The sequence below is a fragment of the Drosophila montana genome, unplaced genomic scaffold (assembly GCF_035044405.1).
Source record: "Drosophila montana isolate Dmon_TW-CO22-7 unplaced genomic scaffold, ASM3504440v1 contig_1505_1, whole genome shotgun sequence".
Taxonomy (NCBI): Eukaryota; Metazoa; Arthropoda; class Insecta; order Diptera; family Drosophilidae; genus Drosophila; species Drosophila montana.
Genome location: NW_026996452.1, coordinates 4,358,417 through 4,379,410, shown reverse-complemented (window position 1 = coordinate 4,379,410; position 20,994 = coordinate 4,358,417). Strand labels below are relative to the sequence as shown.

The 20,994-nt window shown below is 37.7% G+C and overlaps 2 protein-coding genes across 2 annotated transcripts; one reads left to right on the top strand and one right to left on the bottom strand.

Moving 5' to 3' along the window:
• Positions 1–67: 67 nt before the first annotated feature.
• alpha-Est9 (alpha-Esterase-9) lies at positions 68–16,124 on the bottom strand. The gene is made up of 5 exons (XM_064694385.1): positions 15,371–16,124; positions 3,739–4,051; positions 3,506–3,656; positions 2,701–3,437; positions 68–1,484 (listed from the first exon to the last, which is right to left on the bottom strand). Exons 1-5 carry the CDS (start codon positions 15,412–15,414, stop codon positions 1,020–1,022), a joined length of 1,710 nt encoding a protein of 569 aa, XP_064550455.1. The 5' UTR covers positions 15,415–16,124; the 3' UTR covers positions 68–1,019.
• On the top strand, positions 8,665–10,020 carry Mics1 (Mitochondrial morphology and cristae structure 1). The gene has a single exon (XM_064694438.1). It carries the CDS (start codon positions 8,780–8,782, stop codon positions 9,884–9,886), a length of 1,107 nt encoding a protein of 368 aa, XP_064550508.1. The 5' UTR covers positions 8,665–8,779; the 3' UTR covers positions 9,887–10,020.
• Positions 16,125–20,994: the final 4,870 nt, after the last annotated feature.

The following is a 20,994-nucleotide window of genomic DNA, read 5'->3' as shown; positions in this document are numbered from 1 at the left end:
TAAATAAATGATTTGTTTTATTTGAAATACATTCAGTTGGTTTTGTTTTTCATTTGTTTGATTTTCTTATTAAAATATGGGTTTTCAAATTTCTTAGTTTTTTATTTGTGGCATCACAATATATTTGAAGCTTATAGAAAATTCAATTTATCGAGCTCGTCTTAGAATGCTCTATGTGGTATCTATACAAAAAAAAAAAGCCAATTCCAAAGATTTCAGATTGGCATTTCTTTTGTGCATTTCGAAAAACATTTCAAGGTGTTTTTTGAGTCAACAGACACATTTAAATTCAAATTCAAGTCCTATGTAAATATATATATAATTAAACATATATTATTATATGTAAACAAGAATCATATTCCTAAATATGTAAAACTTGGACTGGTTGGTAAATTGTATACTACAAAAAGAACAAATACACATTCAAAAATTAGATTATTATAAAAGGTTTACATATTCAAACATAATAATATATATAAAAAATATTATTATATAGGTGAGTTGTTGTTTTTTGTATTCCAAAAATAATATAATATATAAAAAATATTATTATATGGGTGAGTTAGTTTTTCATTTTTTTTGTGCACGGAAGAGAATCGAACGCCATATAATACAAGAAAAATCATAGTGTTAGGGCGCTTTGACAGCCTTTTGCATATATATAAAGGAAATATATGCTTGATATAAGTAAGGAACATTTCTCTTATGCGCATTCATTGGCCGTACGGATAAGTTAAGCCGTTTCAAAAGGTACTTCAGTTGCGACTTATATCATTCTCTAGAACTAACCTCAATCATAATAATTAGCATCTGAATCTAACAGCGATCTATAGACATTGGAGACTGGGATCAAACTTGAACAGGCTTAAATAGAATTTCGTTTTTGGACAAACTTAACAGCACATACATATATAGATGGTTTTTTCTAGACTTCAAAGCTACGCTTTGCATTGTTTTCAACATAAAGCTAATGCTAATGCTAAGTAGAGGCCCCCAATCCCCTCACAGCACAGCCTTGTTCACAGCAGCTCGTCACGCTTAAAGAAACTCTCCCAGACCATCAATTTGCGCAGCTCGGGCACATCGATTATCTTCAGATCATCGGATATATTAAGGCACTTCAGCTGATGCTTCTCAATTGCACTGGCCGACACGGGCTCCCACAGCTCCGACTGCTCGGGATCATAATTGGGATTGCCAAATGCGGCAAAATGTGTCCACAAGCCGACCAAGCGCTCGATGCACTTGTATTCCCGCGTATGAATCTTCAGTTTGCGCGCCAGCGAATTGTAAAACAGATACGACAAATCGTCGCCGTGGCAGGTGCCACGCACCTTCTTGCCGCAGCTGAGTATCCGCAGATGATTAAAGTGCTTCGAGTCGAAATCGAAGCGATACAAATAGGTGGGTGCGCTCGACGCGTGCTCCAAGCGCGACAATACTGTCCGATAAATGGGGAACCAGAAGTACTCGTGCGAGACCATCTGGAAAGCAGAGAGAACAAGTTAAAGATTAGTGAATGTGCTTTCATCTCTTAGAGAGCAGTACAATCTCACTAAATATCTAGTTACAATACCAGTAACAGACAAGTAAGAGGTTCTAGTCGGGAGCTCCCGACTAGGGGATACCCTGAACCAACAGGCGATAGGTATAAAATGAAAGATACATGATATATATATACTATTCTAGAAGCTACATGTCAAGTTTGGTGACTCTAGCCCATATTATTTACCGAAATTGCCCAAAAAACAGGATTTCAAATTCGATTTTTATCGATTACTTGGAAACGGGGCAAGTTATCGAATATCGGAAACAAACTCGATCTGTGCGGGGACTAAGAGGACCTACAGTCTCAAGTCTCTAGCTCTTATAGGTTCTGAGATCCTTGCGTTCATACATACGGAAAGACGGACAAACAGACGGACGGACAGACAGACGGACATGGCTAGATCGACTCGGCTGTTGATGCTGATCAAGAATATATATACTTTATGGGGTCGGAGATGCTTCCTTCTGCCTGTTACATACATTTGCACAAATACAATATACCCTCCTTACCCATTTTCAATGGGTTCAGGGTATACAAATATTAAATTATTCTTTTTACGCTGGGAAGTTCTATATGAACTAGGTTATGCTGCTGGAAATACTATATATAGCGAATAGCCGGATAATATCATTATATTATATAGCTGCCATAGGCACTATCAGTCGTAATTTGTGATTTTCTGAAGAGCGATCAATAACTATCTTCTAAAAGGCGTTCTCCTCAGAAGCAGCAATAAAGAATTTTATTGCGTTTAATTTTATTTGACTATATCTTATCAATATCGTTACGGCTTATCATATAGCTCCGATTAAAATATGCTTCCTGCATGAAACACTTTTTTGGAGCTCTCATTAGCAATTTTGACAAATGTTATCATTTCACAATAAAATACTCAGCATCAAAAAAACCTTTGGGAAACGGTTGAGAAATGTGATACTTCAAAATTCTGAGTAAACTGTCTTCTTCACTTCACAATCAATCACATAGTAGTTTTTTGTTTAAAAATAAACATTAGATAGCTTTCTGTGATCTGTGATAAGATGCTCTTTGAGATCCGAATACAGTATCGCACACGTGCCAGACTGTAATTAATCTGAACCACTTCAAAGATAACTGATATGTATTATCTTTGTTATCTAATTACCACATACCTGCAGATACTCGTGAAGCGTGTCCAGACTGGGCGTCTTATCGCCATAGTAGCACTGACGCAGCTGCTCGCCATAGTCCTTGCACAGTTCGCTATCCCGATCCATATTGAGCTCCATGGGCACGACGTAGCGACAGTCGCCGAGCTCGTTGAGACACTTGGGATTCGACTTGGTTTCGGAGTAGAGCAACAGACCCTCGTTGGAAACGCCGCCCAGGATGAGGGGTATACTGTTGCTCCAGGCAGTGCGCATCATGATGATGGGCTTGGTGGGCACCACACAGTGGCTGGTCTCGTAGGGTTCGATGACGGGGCCAAAGGAGAAGCCAATGCGCTCCTTTTTCTCCTCGTCGATGCATAGCTCGCCATTAGCCTTGATTATATCAGAGCCTTTGGCATTCTTCAGGAATTCCCAAACGTCACGCTCCGTTGCCTCGCCCGTATAGCCCGCCTGCACGGCCAGTCGATAGGGCCAATTGCGCTGCGGCGTTACGGCCCAGGGCGAAAGGGTATTCCCCGACATGCAGATGGCCTTGTGGAAGAGGCCACGCGTCTGCTCAGTTATCATCATGTAGTGCACTGAAGCGCTGCCCGCGCTATCACCAAAAATTGTTATATTATTCGAGTCGCCGCCAAATCTCGAGCAGTTGGCCTTCACCCAGCGCAGGGCCAAGACCTGATCCTTGAGACCCGCATTGCCGGGCACATCAAACTCGGGATCCTCCAGGCACAAGAAGCCTAACGCCACAAAGAAATTATCAATTAGGTTTTATATATTTCATACAGCATTCGATTTGTGTACACACCCAGTGGACCCAGGCGATAATTAATGGATATTACGACCACATCCTCGCGCAGCAAATAGTCCGGACTGTAGCATTCGCGTGAGGCCTCGCCAAACTGAAAGCCGCCGCCATAGATCCAGACCATGACCGGCATTGGTTTAGTGGGATATAACTGTGCGATAAAAGTTATATACATATATATTATATGGTTTAGTTTTGTGAACAGGTGAGTTTATCGCTTCATTTTCACTTACATTCTTAGTATACACATTGAGATAGAGACAGTCCTCGGAACCGTCTGTCATCTCGAATACAAAATGCTTCTGAAGCGGCTTTGGACCCTGTGATGTGCAGCTCTTGACCTCAGTCCATATTTCTGGCGGCTGTGGCGCCCTATAGCGCAGCTCCCCGACGGGTGGCTGGGCAAAGGGTATACGCTCGAAACTGAAATACGATTGGCCATAGATGGACTTGCGTTTGACCCCCTTAATGGGGCCGTAGGTGGTGCTGACGACAGTCTTTTCACTGGTACGATAACGACGCTGTTGCACCTTGAAGTCGACCATTCTGCAAGAGCGAGGGAGAAAGTGAAGAGAAAGTATTAGAGATTTGCAATTAACAGTTTACATTGGGATCAATTTACAGAATAGAAGAATTATTATTTGAAAACTCTTGATTTACAGGGTATACCAAAAGGCTGACTTCAAGTTCCTATCGCATTTTAGCTTTAGTCTAAAACCTTAATGCTCCCCATTGAGCACTTTATTTACAGGGTATGAATCTGCAGCACTTAAACTCTTAAGTCTATAAGCCTTACAATCCATGATTTAATTAAACTCTGGATTTGGAGGGTCTATTTTATATACGACTGTAGCCTTGCAGCCTTGTATTATATAATTCCGAGATTTTATTCAAATTCCAATCAGGCATTTTTAAAAACAGGGTATATATCTTTTATCTAAGTGTGGGCTTTCCTGTTGTACTTTAGACTCCGTTCGCCATTAATCAGTCAAAATGATCGATGTGATTTCCGGTATCTATGCTTTTATTGATGGGCCGTCTTTCCCTTGTTCAGCTAATGCATATATGTATATGTATGGACACGGCCAGTGATAAAGCCAATTCCTTATCAGCACCGCGTCGCGAGCCAGGTGTTTGCGATTTATCAGCCGCAGCCCCAAGAATTGAGACGCGTCGCCCGACTCTTAACAAAGCGAAAAACAATAAATTGTGTTTCCATTTGCTTGTTTATAAATCTTTTTTTTTTAGTTTGTTCACATTTTAACGTCTTACCAAAACAAATTGTTGCTGCTTTGCATTTGATGATAAACAAAATATAAGACGCACGTTTTTCATCCATACTCTTCAGATTTGATTCAGATAAAATGCATTAAAAACAATATATTTCAGTCACTTGAATTTTTGGTGCAGTTTATTACAAAATATTGAAAAAAAAAGTCTGGGAATGCAGTTATATTAAAATATTAACAACAAAATTTGTTTTCAAATATTTTCCCTTTTTTATTTGACTTTAAGTAGCCGTAAAAAGGTTACATTGTACAAAAAAAAGTCTGGGAATTTAGTTATTTGAAAATATAAACAATTCAAATTTGTTTGGCCTAAAGTAGCCATAAAAATTTTACATTTAACAATAAGTCTGGGCATGTGGATATATTAAAATATTATCAAAAAAATATGTTTTCAAATATTTTCAATGTAAATTTATTTATTTTTCATTATCTTTTAAGTGGCAACTACACATCTTCTGCAATTCTTAATTTATTGTTACATACTTTTTAAAAAATATTTAATTTCGTATTTGAAAAACTTCAAGCCGTGAAATTAACTAACTAATAAATTCCAAATCATGAGATCAAAGAACTATTTTTTTTTTTTTTATTGTATAGCATCACGTGTAAATTTAATTTAAGTAAAATAAAAATTAAATAAATGGAAAGTGAATTGCGGCATGCAGAAGATTTGATGCTCTTTCTAGACGTTTGCTCGCAAATGCTGAATATGATGTTAATATCTTGGAAACCATAATATATTGCCGTACAAGAACCTACTCTTCGACCGACCGTTCCCATATGATCGCAGCTTTATGATATAGTTGTCTGATGTTGAAAAGAATTTGCATATATATGAAGAGCACAGTGGAACAAATAATTCACGATATCTTTATAAATACAAAAGTTTTCCATACCGAAACCTACTTTGCGACCGATCGTCCCTAAGTCAGCTATACGATATATAGTGGTCCGATCCGGCCAGTTCCGACTGATGAACTGCCTGCAACAGCAAAGACGGACAGTCGGACTTGGCTATATTAACTAGGATGTTGATGCTGATCTGGAATATATATATGCTTTATGGAGTCGGAGATGTCTCCTTCCATGCGTAACACATTTCATACACACTCTAATACACTCTACAAGGTTATGAAATGATCAATAGACATTATAGACAATATTTAGAAATAGTTGACAATATTTTCAACTCTTGCAATATATATCTAAATATTTATACCAAATACTACAAATCTTTTATTAATAGATTTCAAGGCTATCGCATAAGTGCGCATAATTCAATATACTTTTCTCTCTCTGTTCCTTCTGGCTGAAAGTCAAGCTTTTGGCTTACAAGAAGTATCTTATGTGTTCACCTCAACTGTCTTGTCTACAAATGTTTGTAGACATAGGATTTTACAGGTTTGACTGCATTTGGCCATCAAATGAAACGTGCTATAATTTTAAAGCAAATCTTAGGTATTCGGCGCTATAAAGCAACAAAAACCTACGCATGTTTCTTGCTGTTGTTTCCTCGTGATTTTTTATTTTATTCAGTTTAGTTTTTTTCGCATGTCAGCAAAAGCGGCAAAAATATGTCATATTTATGCTTATTAATAGCCCGTCGAGCTGTTGTATATTTTGTTGGTGTGTTATTTTTTTTTCGGCTATCATATATGGCATATATAGATTTGTGAGTTTTTGACTATCGCAGCGTTGGCCCTGAACTTTGCCATAGAAATATTGCGTGAAAAGCCAGCCGAATGCCCAGCAGCGTCCCATAAAAAGAAAGGTCAATATCAAAAATGTTCATGACGGGGCGCGTGTCATAAAAAAAAAGTACATTGCGTGTGGCAACGAGGGACACACCCCGAAATTGGGGATATTTCGTAGCCATAAATTTGTGCGTTCTACAAATTGTTATGTGCAGCTAATTAAATGCAGCCAATTCTGCGCTCTATTCGGCCAATTTTAACGTATCTTAAGGGGACATGATCTATGTGGAAAATGTACGTTTCATTCAATTCAAATTTCGCCTCTGATTTACGTGTTCGCACAAAATTCTAGAGCTTTGCGTACGAAAATAAAATTTCCAAATAAGCAAAAATAAACAAAGTCTTGTTGCTCTTTCTCTGACGACAGCAATGAAAAATAAAAAAACAACTGGCAATTAAAAGGCAAATAAGCAAAAGGCATCGCATGGACCGTCAGACAAGTGGACGACCAGTTCATATTCGAGTTCGGATTTGTGCTCGAATATTTGTTTGTGTGTGCAAAATTTGTGATTTCTGCAATTCTGGCATTCCTTTGGCTCATATATACACTCAAAAACAGTTTATTTGTATCACACAATTGCTGACATTTGCCAAAAACTTGAAGGAATTTCCGACTTGGTCAACTGAAACTAGTTTGCAGTCAAATCGAATAAAGAGCCCCAAGAGATTGTCGCATTATGAGGGACAAATATAATTTATTTAAATTAGTGGAAAACGTTGCTTATAGCTGGAAGTTGGTCGTTTATGATATATATTAAATAGAATTTGTATTTTTCTTTTGATAACTATCTGAAAATACAATTATAAATAAAGTTTTTTTCTAGTTAGTTTTCAAATTTGTATTAATTTAATAGCTTTGTAGTTCCGACCCCATAAAGTGTACATATTCTAGATTAGCATCAACTGCCGAGTTGATATAGCCATAGCCGTCTGTCCGTCCGTCCTTCCGTCCGTCCGTCTGTTTCTATGCGAACTAATCTCTCTCAGTTTCAGAGCTATCATCTTGAATCTTTGCATAGGTCCGAAAAGTAGGTACTGGTATGGAAACCTTTTTCATATAAACTTTGGCACAAATTCTGAACTTAAAACTCATATATATGGAAAACAACATCGGGCCACTTTATGGTATAGCTATAGCTATATAGATTTAAACCCGACCTGGCTGATCCCATCAGAGAGAGGCGCCTCCGAAGGTTACAAAACAAAAGATCTACCTACGAGGCGTATTACTTAAACATCTCCTTCCCCATCATTGTAAATAGCTTCGTTGTAAATATCATATAAGTTACATAATAGTATATACAGCATTTCCTTAGTTATTTGTTTGGTAGCGATAAGAAGCGCAAAAATAAAACATATAATGAAATTAAAAAAAAAAAGGCGGCCATTGGAAAGGTAAAATAAGATCAGTCGAAAAGTAGATTCTAATAGGGCATATATATTATACAATAGGGCATAGATATTTTCATCAAACACAGCAATTACGAGCTTCACTACTCTCACATATCTGCAAAAGGGTATTAAATCTTCGGCCTGCAAAAGATATGCTTAATTTTTCAGTATTTTAAAATTACCCTGATACAAAAGAACATATTATAAATAAAAACTAAATTACATTTTCCATGCATTTAGCACATAAATCTTAAGTTGATTCAAATTTTATATATTAATATTTAATAATGATATTTGGTTAATTTGTAAATAAATATTGTAAGAAGTATTTGGTATATACTTTAGATACATGCATAAATAACATATATATATGTACTTCCGTGGCACGTATGTTATAAAATAAATGTTCTCAAAAAGCTTTGAAAATGATTTTGAAACTGATCGGACGGTTAACAAACAACTTTCATACAAACGTTTTCCGCCAATTTACCACTGTTGCGGGTGGAATTTCCCAAATCGCTGAAATACGTATTTATTAAGTTCTTATGTAGAGCTTTGAAAATAAGTTTGACACAAGTCGGACACAACTTAAAACTTCGCCAAAAAATCAGAAAATCAGTCAGTCATCAGAGATATATATTTATTTATTTTTTTATTTTTTTTAATCCCACAGCTAGATTGAGCATTTCACATTTGACTCTCTCTTCAAAAAACAAATATTTGAAAACAATTTTCGACAGCCGGCCAATAGGTACATTGTGATTTAAATCGAAAAAATATAAATTCAGGGAAATTCTTAAAGCGAACAAAGCGATATCTATATTCAAAATCCTATTGAAATGCTTTTGGCACGTTTGGCGCATGTCCTGCCAGCGCGTTCGACACGGCTGCTGTCCAAGGCGCCCATCAACGGCGGCCAAGGACTATGGAAGTCAACGCTGCAGGCGCCCAGAGGCAGACCCAGCCCAATGAGAGTTGCGCCAGCCAAGCAACAGAAATCGCTGCTGCAAGCAATGCGTCCGAATATGAGGCGTAACTTTTCCGAGGAGCCGGATAATCGCAATCGATCCCACTTGGAGCAGCGCACAAAGGGACCGACGCTCAAGGAGCGCATGATGGGTCCGCCCAGCGAGAACGCCTACTCCATGGGCAAGGGCGCAGCGGCGGGCGCGGCACTCATGGGTCTCGTCGGGCTCTGCTATTACGGCCTAGGCCTGGCCAATCAGCCGAGCATCTACGATCATTCGGTCATGTGGCCGCAGTACGTAAGAGATCGCATACACGCCACCTATGCCTACTTCGGCGCCTCCTGTGCCGTCACGGCGGCATCGGCAGCCACTGTCTTTCAATCGGAGCAGCTGTTGCAGCTGATCATGCGCAGCGGCTGGATGGCTACACTGGTGACAATGGGTCTGGTCATGGGCACGGGCGCATTGACGCAAGCGCTGGAATATGAGCCGGGCCTGGGCATGAAACAATTGGCCTGGGCATTGCATTGCGCCGTCATGGGAGCTGTTGTGGCGCCCATGTGCTTTCTGGGTGGTCCGATATTGGTGCGAGCTCTGCTCTACACGGGCGGCATTGTGGGCGCTCTCTCCACGGTGGCCGCATGTGCGCCCAGCGACAGATTCCTGCATATCGGTGGCCCCTTGGCCATTGGCCTGGGCGTCATTTTTGCCTCATCGCTGGCATCCATGTGGCTGCCGCCGACCACAGCTCTCGGCGCCGGCCTGGCCTCCATATCCCTATACGGCGGCCTGATCCTGTTTAGCGCTTTCCTGCTTCACGACACGCAGCGCATTGTTAAGGCAGCTGAAAGCTATCCGGAGCACGGATATGTCCGCTACGATCCAATCAACAATGCACTTGCCATTTATATGGACGCCCTGAATATATTCATACGCATTGCCATCATTTTATCCCAAGGAGATCAGCGCAAAAAGTAGTAATCGAGCAGGGCGAAGCGAGGACAACGGAACGTAGATATTCAAAATTGCTTTAGTATATATTTTTATTCTGGTTGCAGTTTGTTACAAAATTGTGCAATAATCGATTTAAAGTACACATGGAAATTCGGAAATTCGGAATTGTTTTAAATGGGATTAACTACTTGTAGTTGAAAGGACTAGTAGCATTGAAATAGTCAAAATCAAAGTTAAGCTGCTTACAACATATTTTCAAAAAGCAATTAAAGCACAACTAGAAGCTTTAAGCAATATCAATTGTATTTGACACAACAATTTTAGAGTAGAACCAGCTTGAAAGCACAAATAGGCGCAGTCAATTCACTTAATAAGGCCTAAAGCTCCACAAGTACACGCAAATAAATTCAATCAAATCTTAAAGCTCGACTTTGCTAACTGTGAAGAGTTTTCTATAGTACTTCGACTTAAGTGTCACTTTGAACTAATCTCACGGAACCATTAAAAAGTTCAAGTGCACATTAAGTTGCCGTGGTTGACTCTCAGTCTGAACAGTTGCTTTCATTGTTAATTTTGTTCCCATGCTTAAGTGAGTAATTTCAGCTTGTGTCATTGAACCACATTGAACCTGAACAGCACAGACAATAGCACCTTTGCTCGCTAGTTCTAACAGCAACTGTAACAAATAAAATCGTTGTAATCTCTGGCACTCTCTATCTCTGACTTTCTCACTGTCTGGCCCCTAGTGATAAGCGCCGTCATGCAACAGAATATGTCGTAATAATTGCATTAATTGTCCATACTCTGACGAGTCAGTCGGCTGGCTGTCAGGCCACATCCATTCATCAGCCCGCCGCACACCTCACTTATCAGGCATGTGCGCCGACAAGCTAAACAGCAAAAGGCAAACTCGTCAAAAGCCGAGTACCATTAAAAATCACGCTATAATCATCATCACAACAAAAAATATCAGACCGGCAGCAAAATTTGTATATAAAAAAGTAAAAAGCGAACCCACATCAGCGCAGTCGCATAATTTCCGTAACAAGGAAAAACTTTGGACACTATTTGTTTAGTTTTTAGCTTGTGTCCATTCTGCTGCTCATAAGCACTCTGTCAGCGGCAGAGGTCCTGTTGACCTTGACACGCAAGGCAGCCAAGGCGAAAGCTTACACGCGCGAGCTTTTTTCGCCTGGCGCTGCTTATGAATGAATCGCAGGCACACAGCCCCTGCTGCCCCTATGGAATAAAAGCTCGCAAGTGGCGCAAGGATAAAACTAAAACACAAGGTAAGCGTTACTTGCTCGCTCGGATTTTTTTTTCCAACTCTGATGTCAGCCAAGGAGGTCAAGGAGTGTCTACCGCCTAAATATTTAGTATATGACTAACGGCAATTTCACGGCACTTGGTTAAAACAAATATTGAGGACAAAGGTTTAATTGAATTATTTTATTTTATATAATGTTTCACAATCCAATTAATATGAAAAGGCAGCCGCAATGCACATAAAGCTAGCCAAAAAATAGCTACAATTTAGCTTAATAGATCTGCACTTTGTCAATATTATATTAAATACATATATTTTATATAAATTATAGGCCCTAAGGCAAGCTAGTTGAAATTAAAACTAATATTGAAACAATTATTTGATTTCTAATTGTTTAATTGTGTTTGTTTAATGTTTGTTGCTGATTCAATTTTGTAAATATTAAATAAATCAAAATTGTGTGCAATTGGATTTTGTGTTGCTTTTATTAATTAATTAAATATTTGAAAATGCAATTCAAATAACAATTTCTAAGTTTTAATTTATGGTTTTATGTTTCCTTCATATTAATTCACGTGTTAGCCAAAGAAATAGCCTCTTAAATATACGCATATATACACACACATATATATACAATTCAATAGAAAAGAGATTATTATACACACACATAATAGGCTTATATAAAATGCTGCCGTTGCTGCTGTGGCAACTAATTTTTTGCTCGCCATAAAAGACTCACGGAAAAAGAGACATACAAAACGCGACAAAATTAAATGAAATTGACGAGCTCACAGATACATGTGTATAGACAGATACAGATGTGTAAAGCTGTGTATGTGTGTGTGTGTGTGTGTGTGTGTGGCTGAGTAGTGTGGGCGACCAGCTCGAGCTGAGCAAGAGCGACAGCGACAAATGCACGAAAAGTGTTGCTGCGGAACGCAACACGCGGCGTATGAGCAATGTCGAATAGCTCCCGAAATGAGAAAAGACAACAGATACAATATTTGGCACCCAGCGCAAATATGAGGAAATTTGTGTTTATTTAACGTTTAGAATGAATAAAATCAGAAAAGAAAACAAAAAAATGATATTGAAGCAATGAAATTAGCAGACTACAAAGAGACGCGCACAGCGCAATGCTTTGCGTTGCATCAAATTTTGTTTGACGAAGGCCAATTTTTGATCAGTTTAATTGCTGAGCTGCAAAATGTTTAATTCAATTTGGTCAAATGCCACACGTGCGCCGAGAATCGTGTGAGAAATGCAACAAAGATGAAGGTTAATGGGCGTAAGTGATGTATAGCCAGATATATACGATAAATATATATGTTTTATTCAATTACGAGAGCAATTGATCAAATTAAACAATGGCTAAAAATACGTCAATATTGCGTAGCAAATAAATTGACAATTTGAAGTTTTACTGCTGAACTTTATCGAGAATTTATTAAATGCTTTATGAATATAAATGACGAGTGGGTTGCCCGGTTGCCCGGTTGCCCGGCTCAAATGCCATGGAATAAATCACAGCCAAACAATGAATATGCAAATTGTTCCGCGAAATAAAATACGGCTGGCCGCAAGTTGCATCGAAATGTTGCACATGGCCACAAAGTAAAAATGGAATGAAAAAAAATGGCTTAATTAAAACATGAATTTATATATATTTTGCTAAAAATGTCTCCCATGCAAATACAGCTTATTAAAAACACAAACCAAAAAAAAAATAGGCTATTAAAATGAAAATTAATAAATTTCTCTATAAATATGCAAACTGAAAATGGCAATTAAGGGCTTTCTATCAATGAAACAGTTGATTGTAATATCATTGCAATCGATTATGTGAGGTACCTTTAACTACAAATGGCTGTAGCTGCCAAAACTCTTTGGGAATTCCAAGCGAGTTACAAATTGACGAGCTCTTTTGGTCCACTCTATTGGTACAAAAATAGTTTGATGATTTCAAGCGAGCGAGAAAGCTCAAATTCAATTTCTGTGAGCTTTTGTGAGTCCCCTCCAGAAATGAGCAATTATTAATTATTACCAAGCCTACTACAGTTATGTGTCCGCTCCTTAGGGCATACAGTGAGGCTTCACAATGTAGAACTTCTGTGTTGTGCTATGCGAGAACTAAAAGGGTATTTAGGGTTTCGCTTTTAATAGAGCTTACGGGTTATGGAGCTCCACACGCCAGAACTTGCCCATTTGATGTAGGCAGCAACATTATCAAATTAGTTGCTTTTATGGTTTGGCAAGCAAACCTGTTGCTCTGCTGCTGATCTCATGGCACAATCTCTTTGCCCGTTCTCTCAAACATTTCGCTATGACACAAATGACTCAGCTTGAGTTTTTGTACAATAGGCAAAATTTACATAAATAGGTTGCTGTTTCTATAGTTTTCTCATACCCTATACCCAAGGAAAGGGGTTGATGGCGTTATATTATATATTAGTGGGATATCTGAGTAGGAAGTATGTATTGTTAACTAACTTCATTAGACTCAAAAGCAAACTACATTTTAATTATATAATAAACAATCGATAACTCGAACAAATGTAATCGATAACGAAATGATCAAATATCTTTGTCCAGTTTATAATATTTTTGCTATATACACGCATTTCAATGATATCTTTAAGTGCAAAAGATTGTATGTAAAACGAAAATTGAACGTTGAAGTTATTAAAGAATACATTATTCATGGGTTAAAGTGAAAATCGCATAGAAGGCACTTCGAAAGTACGCTCCAACCGGGCACAGCTGAGTACAGGGTATCTGCTTGTCAAACACGCTCAATTAGATCACACTCATTTTGTTTTTTGTTTTTTTTTTTTAATGTCACAGCCGCGGGACGCTTTGAGAGCCGTTCTCTACCTAATTATTTGCGTAGTTTAAGTGCCGACAGAGACAGACAGAGAACAAAGAAAAAAAAAGGCCAAAAAATGACAATGGGCGTCTCTAATGACACTGTGCGCTTGGCGCTGTCATTCGCCGTGTTTATGTTTACTCGTTATGCAGACAAATTACAGAGTGCCCGGGAATCAATGGAACGGGGCGAACCGTGCGTAGAGCATGGCGCACAATATGGACGGAAGTTAGCAGGAGCTGTCAGAAAATTGTTGGTCCTGGCGTCAACATATTGCCGTTAAGGCCTGACACACACAATGTAACTCATTTGCACTGGGCTGGCGACGTGTGCTTGGTCCTTAGTCGCCAAAGGACTTGGGGGCAAACAACACACAAATTGCTGCAATTTGCTTTAAAAATTCGTTTAATTAACAAACGCCCGCGCAGACAAAAGCGCTTTTGTTAGCTATATAAATATTTGATCAACGGGATTTGCTCGAGTTATATTTGCCTCGCTTATCTGGGCAAATATGTGTCTATATATACAATATACGGCGCTACCTATAAGTTGAGAGATATATACACATATATATATGTATATAAGTGCTTTCATTAAGCTGATTTCTCTTGACATTTTATTGAAATTAAACTTTAGATGCATATATTATATCTCTTGTTTGGTTAGTAGACTGTAGGTAGCTTTTTAATACCCTGTAATATGTAAGGGGTTATATTCAAAATAGTTTGTTTATAATATTTATCTCGGCGAACTCTGAGTCTATAAGAGCTAAGGACTATAAACTTGGTATGTAAGCCTTGAATAATAAGAAGATGTAACTTTTTGTAAGAACTATCGTTAATCCTGGCAAATTCCATATATAAAACAATTCCCAATTAGACTTCTACATTATTTATCAGCAACTACGAATTATATCGATTTTCTTTAAGTTTTTTGTGGTTAACTTTTTTAACTCTGCACTGCAGACTGTGTATAGGGTAACTTTTGTACAAGCAACATTGTCATTTACACTCTGGAATATTTTATCCATATGTAAAATCTTATTGTTTCTTATAGATGACACAATTCGCTGATGTCATTCAACTGACTGTAAAAGGCAACCATAATAAACAGTTAAGGTGCATTAAAGTCTATAAATTACGGCAAGTACTAGACATTAATTAAATGCCAAAACAGACTAGCTGAGACTATCGATTAAATGATCTATACAAACTGAATCAGCTCGACTTTAATCAGCTGCTGGGCAAAATGCAATTCAAATAAATCGCTGCAAGCTGTACAAGATTTTTCCGCAAAGTACATTTAGCTATAATTTATTATTATTTATACATTAAACTATATATATAAATATATAGGGCTTTATTGTCGTGCTTACTTGAGTCCAATTTTGATTTGATCAAATGCAGCCATGGAAGACATTTTGTTGTGTATTTTTTTGTTGTAGTTTCTGCGACTTCGTCAAATGTAATTGTTATTAAAAATTTGTTTTTCTTGCTTTTAGAATATATATATATTGTATATATATATTTTTATATAAAAATCAATAAATACTTTTTTTTATTATATTTATGTTTTAATTTCACCATAAAAATGATTGTTATCAAAAAGATTTGTTGTGTTTTTCTTTTGTGTGGTTTGTTTGTTTTTGTTAGGTCCTTCGCCAGCTGTTGGGCTGTTGACCTTGTGCCTGATTGCCAAAAACAAGATAGGCTGCTGCAGCAACAGCTACTACACTGATAAGCAGCTTTCGGCTGGCACGTCCTGCGCAGCTATAAGCACACGCGCACAAGCACACGCAGGATATTGTCACTGCGAAAAAAGCACACACACGCACACACCGAATCTTTTGCTTATCACATAACTTTTGCTTTCAAGCGAAATGAGAACTACACGAAAACTGTTGTTGTTATTTTTGCTGTTGCTGTTGTTGTTGTTGTCGTTGTTGTTGCCAGGCAGCGTGAATTTAAATAAATTCTATTATAGTTTAGTTTATATTGTATTATTGTTGTTTTTGTTGCTATTGTGGCTTTTGTTGTTGTTGTTGATATTGTATTAGCTAGCTGTTGCTTCTATCTAGCCTCTTTAGTTACACTTTGTGCTACGTCCGTTTGGCTTGAAGGCAGCTCATCAACTGTTTTGCAAGCACACGACGACGGTAAAGCACCACGCTAAAGTTCTAAGCACAAGGCATATGCGAAAGCTCTCCGTCGAGCATAAAGAGTGTGCGAAACGAGCTGCTGCTGACTTGCTTGCTCTTGGTGTTGTTGTTGTTGTTGTGGTTGTTGCTGTGCGTGCTTATGCTTCTTCTTGATTATCTCAGTACCTGTTCTTGTTGTTATGCGTGGACGCTTTGGTGCTTTAAAGCGAACTAAAAGTCATGCTGTAATCCATGCATGGGCTAAGAGAGAGACAGCGAACTAGAGCGAGAGAGAGAGAGAGAGAGAGAGATGGCGCGCCAAAACTAAGCATGTAGCTAGGTATAATCAACGTTTGGGACTTCCCCATTGAGTATTAAGCATTTAGAGCTGAGCTTTCTCTCACGAGCCCTTATATCCTGTGTTTATCTTATCACAACAGATGGTGCATAGGCTTACAGCTTCATGTGGCAAAGGTAATTTACTATTGAATCATATATGATTCACTATTACGATATCGTTAAGCCTCAATCAATGGGCCATATTGTACTCGCCTTATCAATATTGATAAATGTTAATGAGTATTTTTTTGTTGTTACTGTATATGCATACGTCAAGTGCTCCGAAAAATGATTTTGCAAACTGTGATTTCGCTTATTTGCTGACACGCATTGTAATCTTTCTGAAAAAAATCATAAAAAAATACATATGTATGTACATGTATAAATCATATCGATAAGGCGACGTTTGCTCAACTGGGCGTCAGTTATTCCGGTCGCGAATGAATCATGTCTTTTACAGGGAATACCAGTCGCGGGAACTCAATGTGGCGTTTTGAAATGCGTTAGAGCAAAGTTCATAGCTATAAGGCATAATTATATCAATTATTTCGGCCAACCTTGCCATGACATGCCTGAAATTCAACTTTATATCTTATCTAAGGCTTTTCTGTTGTACAAATATCATATTTATTTTGCCGTTACAAAGATTTTCAAGATATGCTGTCTAACCTCAAAAGTGGTTTATTATTTGGTGAAAATGAAGTCATATGTATGTGTACATATATCATGAATGTGCTTTTTATGCTTGCTGTGGAGCTGCACGCGCCGCAAGCTTTTTGCGCAATGTAAACAAATCAAGTGTGCACACACACACGAAGAAGGATTTAACAGCTGACTGAGGGACTAGGCCATGAGCTCCTGTTGCTGTTGTTGCCACACGCGAACTTTTGCCACGCTTAAAGCTTCCGCTTAAGCTTTCGCTGTGCTGCGCTTTTGAACGTATTAATTTTCAAAATGGGGTCAGCCGATTGCTCGGACCAAGCAATTATAGGTAGTTATTGCCAGTTGCCGTTAGTAAACGTTGCTTAGTCGGCTGCACGCAACCGAGGAACACGCTTAATCGCAAAATCTCTCCTTATATTGTATTCGCACGCAATGCGCGCGCTCTGCCTCAAATCAAAGTTGATTAAACTTAATAAAAGTAATGTTATTTCGTCCGCCCGCCGGGGTAGCAACCCCTACCTGCCGCTCACATTGTTCTCATACACTTATACGATAAATGTGTGACCTTGGGCAATGCTCGCCGCAAAAATAAAAACCGCCGGCTGCTTAAAACATAAGCTCTCGTGACTTATGCTGTCATATGTTGTGCAGCTGTCGCTCGCGAAGCTTTTGCAAGAGCGCAACAAAACTTGATCAAGCGCTGTCAGAATTACTCGCGCGCTCTCACGCTCTCCCGCTCTCCTGCACTCTTTACGATCTCGTGCTCAGCACTTTTGGCACGTTTTTTTTTTGTATTATTATTGCGTTTAATTCATTTAAATCAATTGAAAATTTGCTTCTATTTGTGGCTTTAGTTTGCACATTGTTAAATTCTAAATGATTTTGATTAATTAAATTAAGCTCTTCATTTGCTTCGCTGTGCTTTTTATAAATTCTGCTTGGGTTTTATTTTATGTCTTTTTTTTTTTTTACCTGATCTATGCCATCTGTTTATGCATCACAGATCCAAATTCCCCTTTCTTTGAAATTATTTGTCCCGACCAAATGATTTTTATGGTTTTGTGTACAGAATTGAATGAAAATTATATGAACTTTGCACTTTGCCCGTCAGTTTTTTTTTCGAATATTCTCAACTAGAATGGAAATTATATTTTCAGTTGAATTTAATGCAAATTCAAATTCAAAAAATAAATTTAACACAAAATCTTATTCATTTATGCATAGAAATGATTGAGTTAAACCATATTGTACTCAATAGTTCGCTTTCTGAATAATCTGATGGAAATAAAGGCAAGCTCATTCCTATGAAATTACATTTTCAGCAGAACTTTACTGGATATTTTTTAACTTTTTTAAAACTGACTAAATTCGTTTAACTAGAGCAAAAACTGTTTTTCTGGATAAGTCGTCTTGAGATATTTGTAAGGCAATTCCAGGACTGAACAAATACATTTTTAAATACCAAGACAATTAGTTAATTATAAAATGATTCCATCAAAAGATCCCATAAAGTATTTCTCAAAAAATGCACAGCCATATAAACCACATGGATTAAATCTTTCAAAAATCGTTAAGCCTAAGTAGGCAGAATTAATGCGAATTGTGACAAGCAAAATTCCAAATATATCAGAAGTTTCCTTCTGAAAATCGCTTTAAATACTCACAAATACACAATATGAGTTCTATGGCAAACACTTCCTAATTAAATGTTATGCACCCCATCCGTACACACGTCCCGAACGTCCCACCCAAATGATAAGAAGACCGAGTGAATGCCAGCTGTCGGACAGCAAACAGCGTGACAGTTGCCCAGTTGGAGGGGGAGGGACGAAGTCTCAACATTGTACTTATGAATTTTTCAAAATCAAATCAAAAGTACACCCGCCACGCCCCCCTTTAGGGATAGCAATTGCTAACCCCCACAATCATAATTTGCAGAGAGTTCAACAATCTCGCGTGACTTTTGCCCAGCCATTCCGTGCCTCGAATATGGCACATGGGCAACATGCGTCGTCCTCGTGCCTCCGGCAGCGGCGCCACAGCGAAATGGTGCATGTATGTATGTTGTTTTGTTGGTGTTTTGGCTGCACGTTTGTGTTGGTTTCACCCATCTTCCGCTTCGCCCACACACGTGAAATATGTAAAAAGAAAGAAAAAAATCAAACTATTGTCTGGGATTTTAAGAATTCAGAAGGTTTTTTCATAGTTCAGGCAAAAGGCGCGAATGTTTAACTTGACTTCATGAGGGGTCAGATGGCTCTGGGTAAAGGCTTTAACTAAACTAGCCCTTTGCATTGGCTCTCCTCATAGATCGCTGTCTGCATAGATTACATATATATCTTGGAAATATTTTACTTAAATCTTAAGTTTTGGCAGAGTTTGTAGTTTACATTCAAAGAGTACAAACCGATATCCTACTCAACTCAATTAAAAGCTAAATCGTAATATTTAAAAAATGTTTTTCTTTGCCCATAAATTGTACAGCAATTAGCTGTCATGAGTAAAATAAACATACAAATGCTGCAACCTGCATTTAAAAACCTCTTACTACATTTACTAGAAAGCTCGAAAAAATTGCAGCATACTTTCAGGCGGCAGCTTTTAAACAAAATCTGTAATTCAATCAGCGCCTAAAAGATGCTCCGCTGTGGCGTCGGCGCCATTGCGGCAACATTTAAATACATTTCAAGCAATTTACAAAGCAACTGTTAATAATAATTAAAATATTACAAGCAAATAAACGACAGAAATTCTGTAACTCACACGAACTATGTGGAATTTTTGGTGTAGGTCACGCAGCTTAGTGAATGTGAAGCACGTGTAAGTTGTTAATTATAATCAATGTCAGGCGCGTTGGGGCGACGGGGCCCGATGGGGCCTGTGTTTTGTATTTAAGCCAGACAAAACGACTCTTCAAGTTACCACATAGAACGTGTAGCACAAACAAATTACAAAATGTTGTTGTTTCGGTTAAAGCGCTCAGAGTCGAAAATACGAGCCAATAATTTAACATTTTACAGGGTTTCATCAGTTTATTACAAGCTTTGTAACCGATTGAGGAGAAGACCTGTTCATTCTTTAAATACTTGATTATGTTATAATCAACAATGAAAGAATTTTAATTGAATATATTTTTAAACAATTTTTAAAAATTTATTTTAGATCGGTGTAATTTTTGTATTTAATAAAATTGTAGCAAAATATATTTTATAAAAACAAATTTAGTCGGATTTAATCAAAATGTATCTTGCAATTATTTTGATTTATTTCCATTTGCCTTTTTGATTTTTTTAAATTGAATTTTTTCCTCTGGAATATGTTGAAGCATTTTCGTAGAGCACAGAAGCGTCCTAACACACGTGGAATTTTTGTTTCCAAGCTGAGTTGGGATGTGCGTGTATGTGAAACAGGTAAATATGAGCTTTGGCTTTCAAACAGCTTGAATGCACGTGTCGGTGTGTGTGCATTTGTGTGCAGGTGTCTGAGAATTTTAGGAATTTTTAATACCATAACGCGTAGCATACTTTACGGTTGGTTTTTCCAATTGGTTGGCTTAGCGGCACTTTAGTGCTACGTAGGGTTTGTTCAATCTCTGGAAAGCCAATGAAAAATTAAAATGATACAAAATATGTGTAAATCTATGTTTTATTTCTAGATGCTTTAATCTAATATTACAAAAATTTGACGAAACAGCTGAATAACATAACTTATAAATATAAATATTCACATAGTATAATTACCTTGTTGAATTGTGAATTTGAGAGTACGAAAATATATGTGAATTTAAAGCTTAAATATTGATTTTTATTCCTTTATATATTTAATCGACTTATATTAACACTATGTTCACATTTAAGATT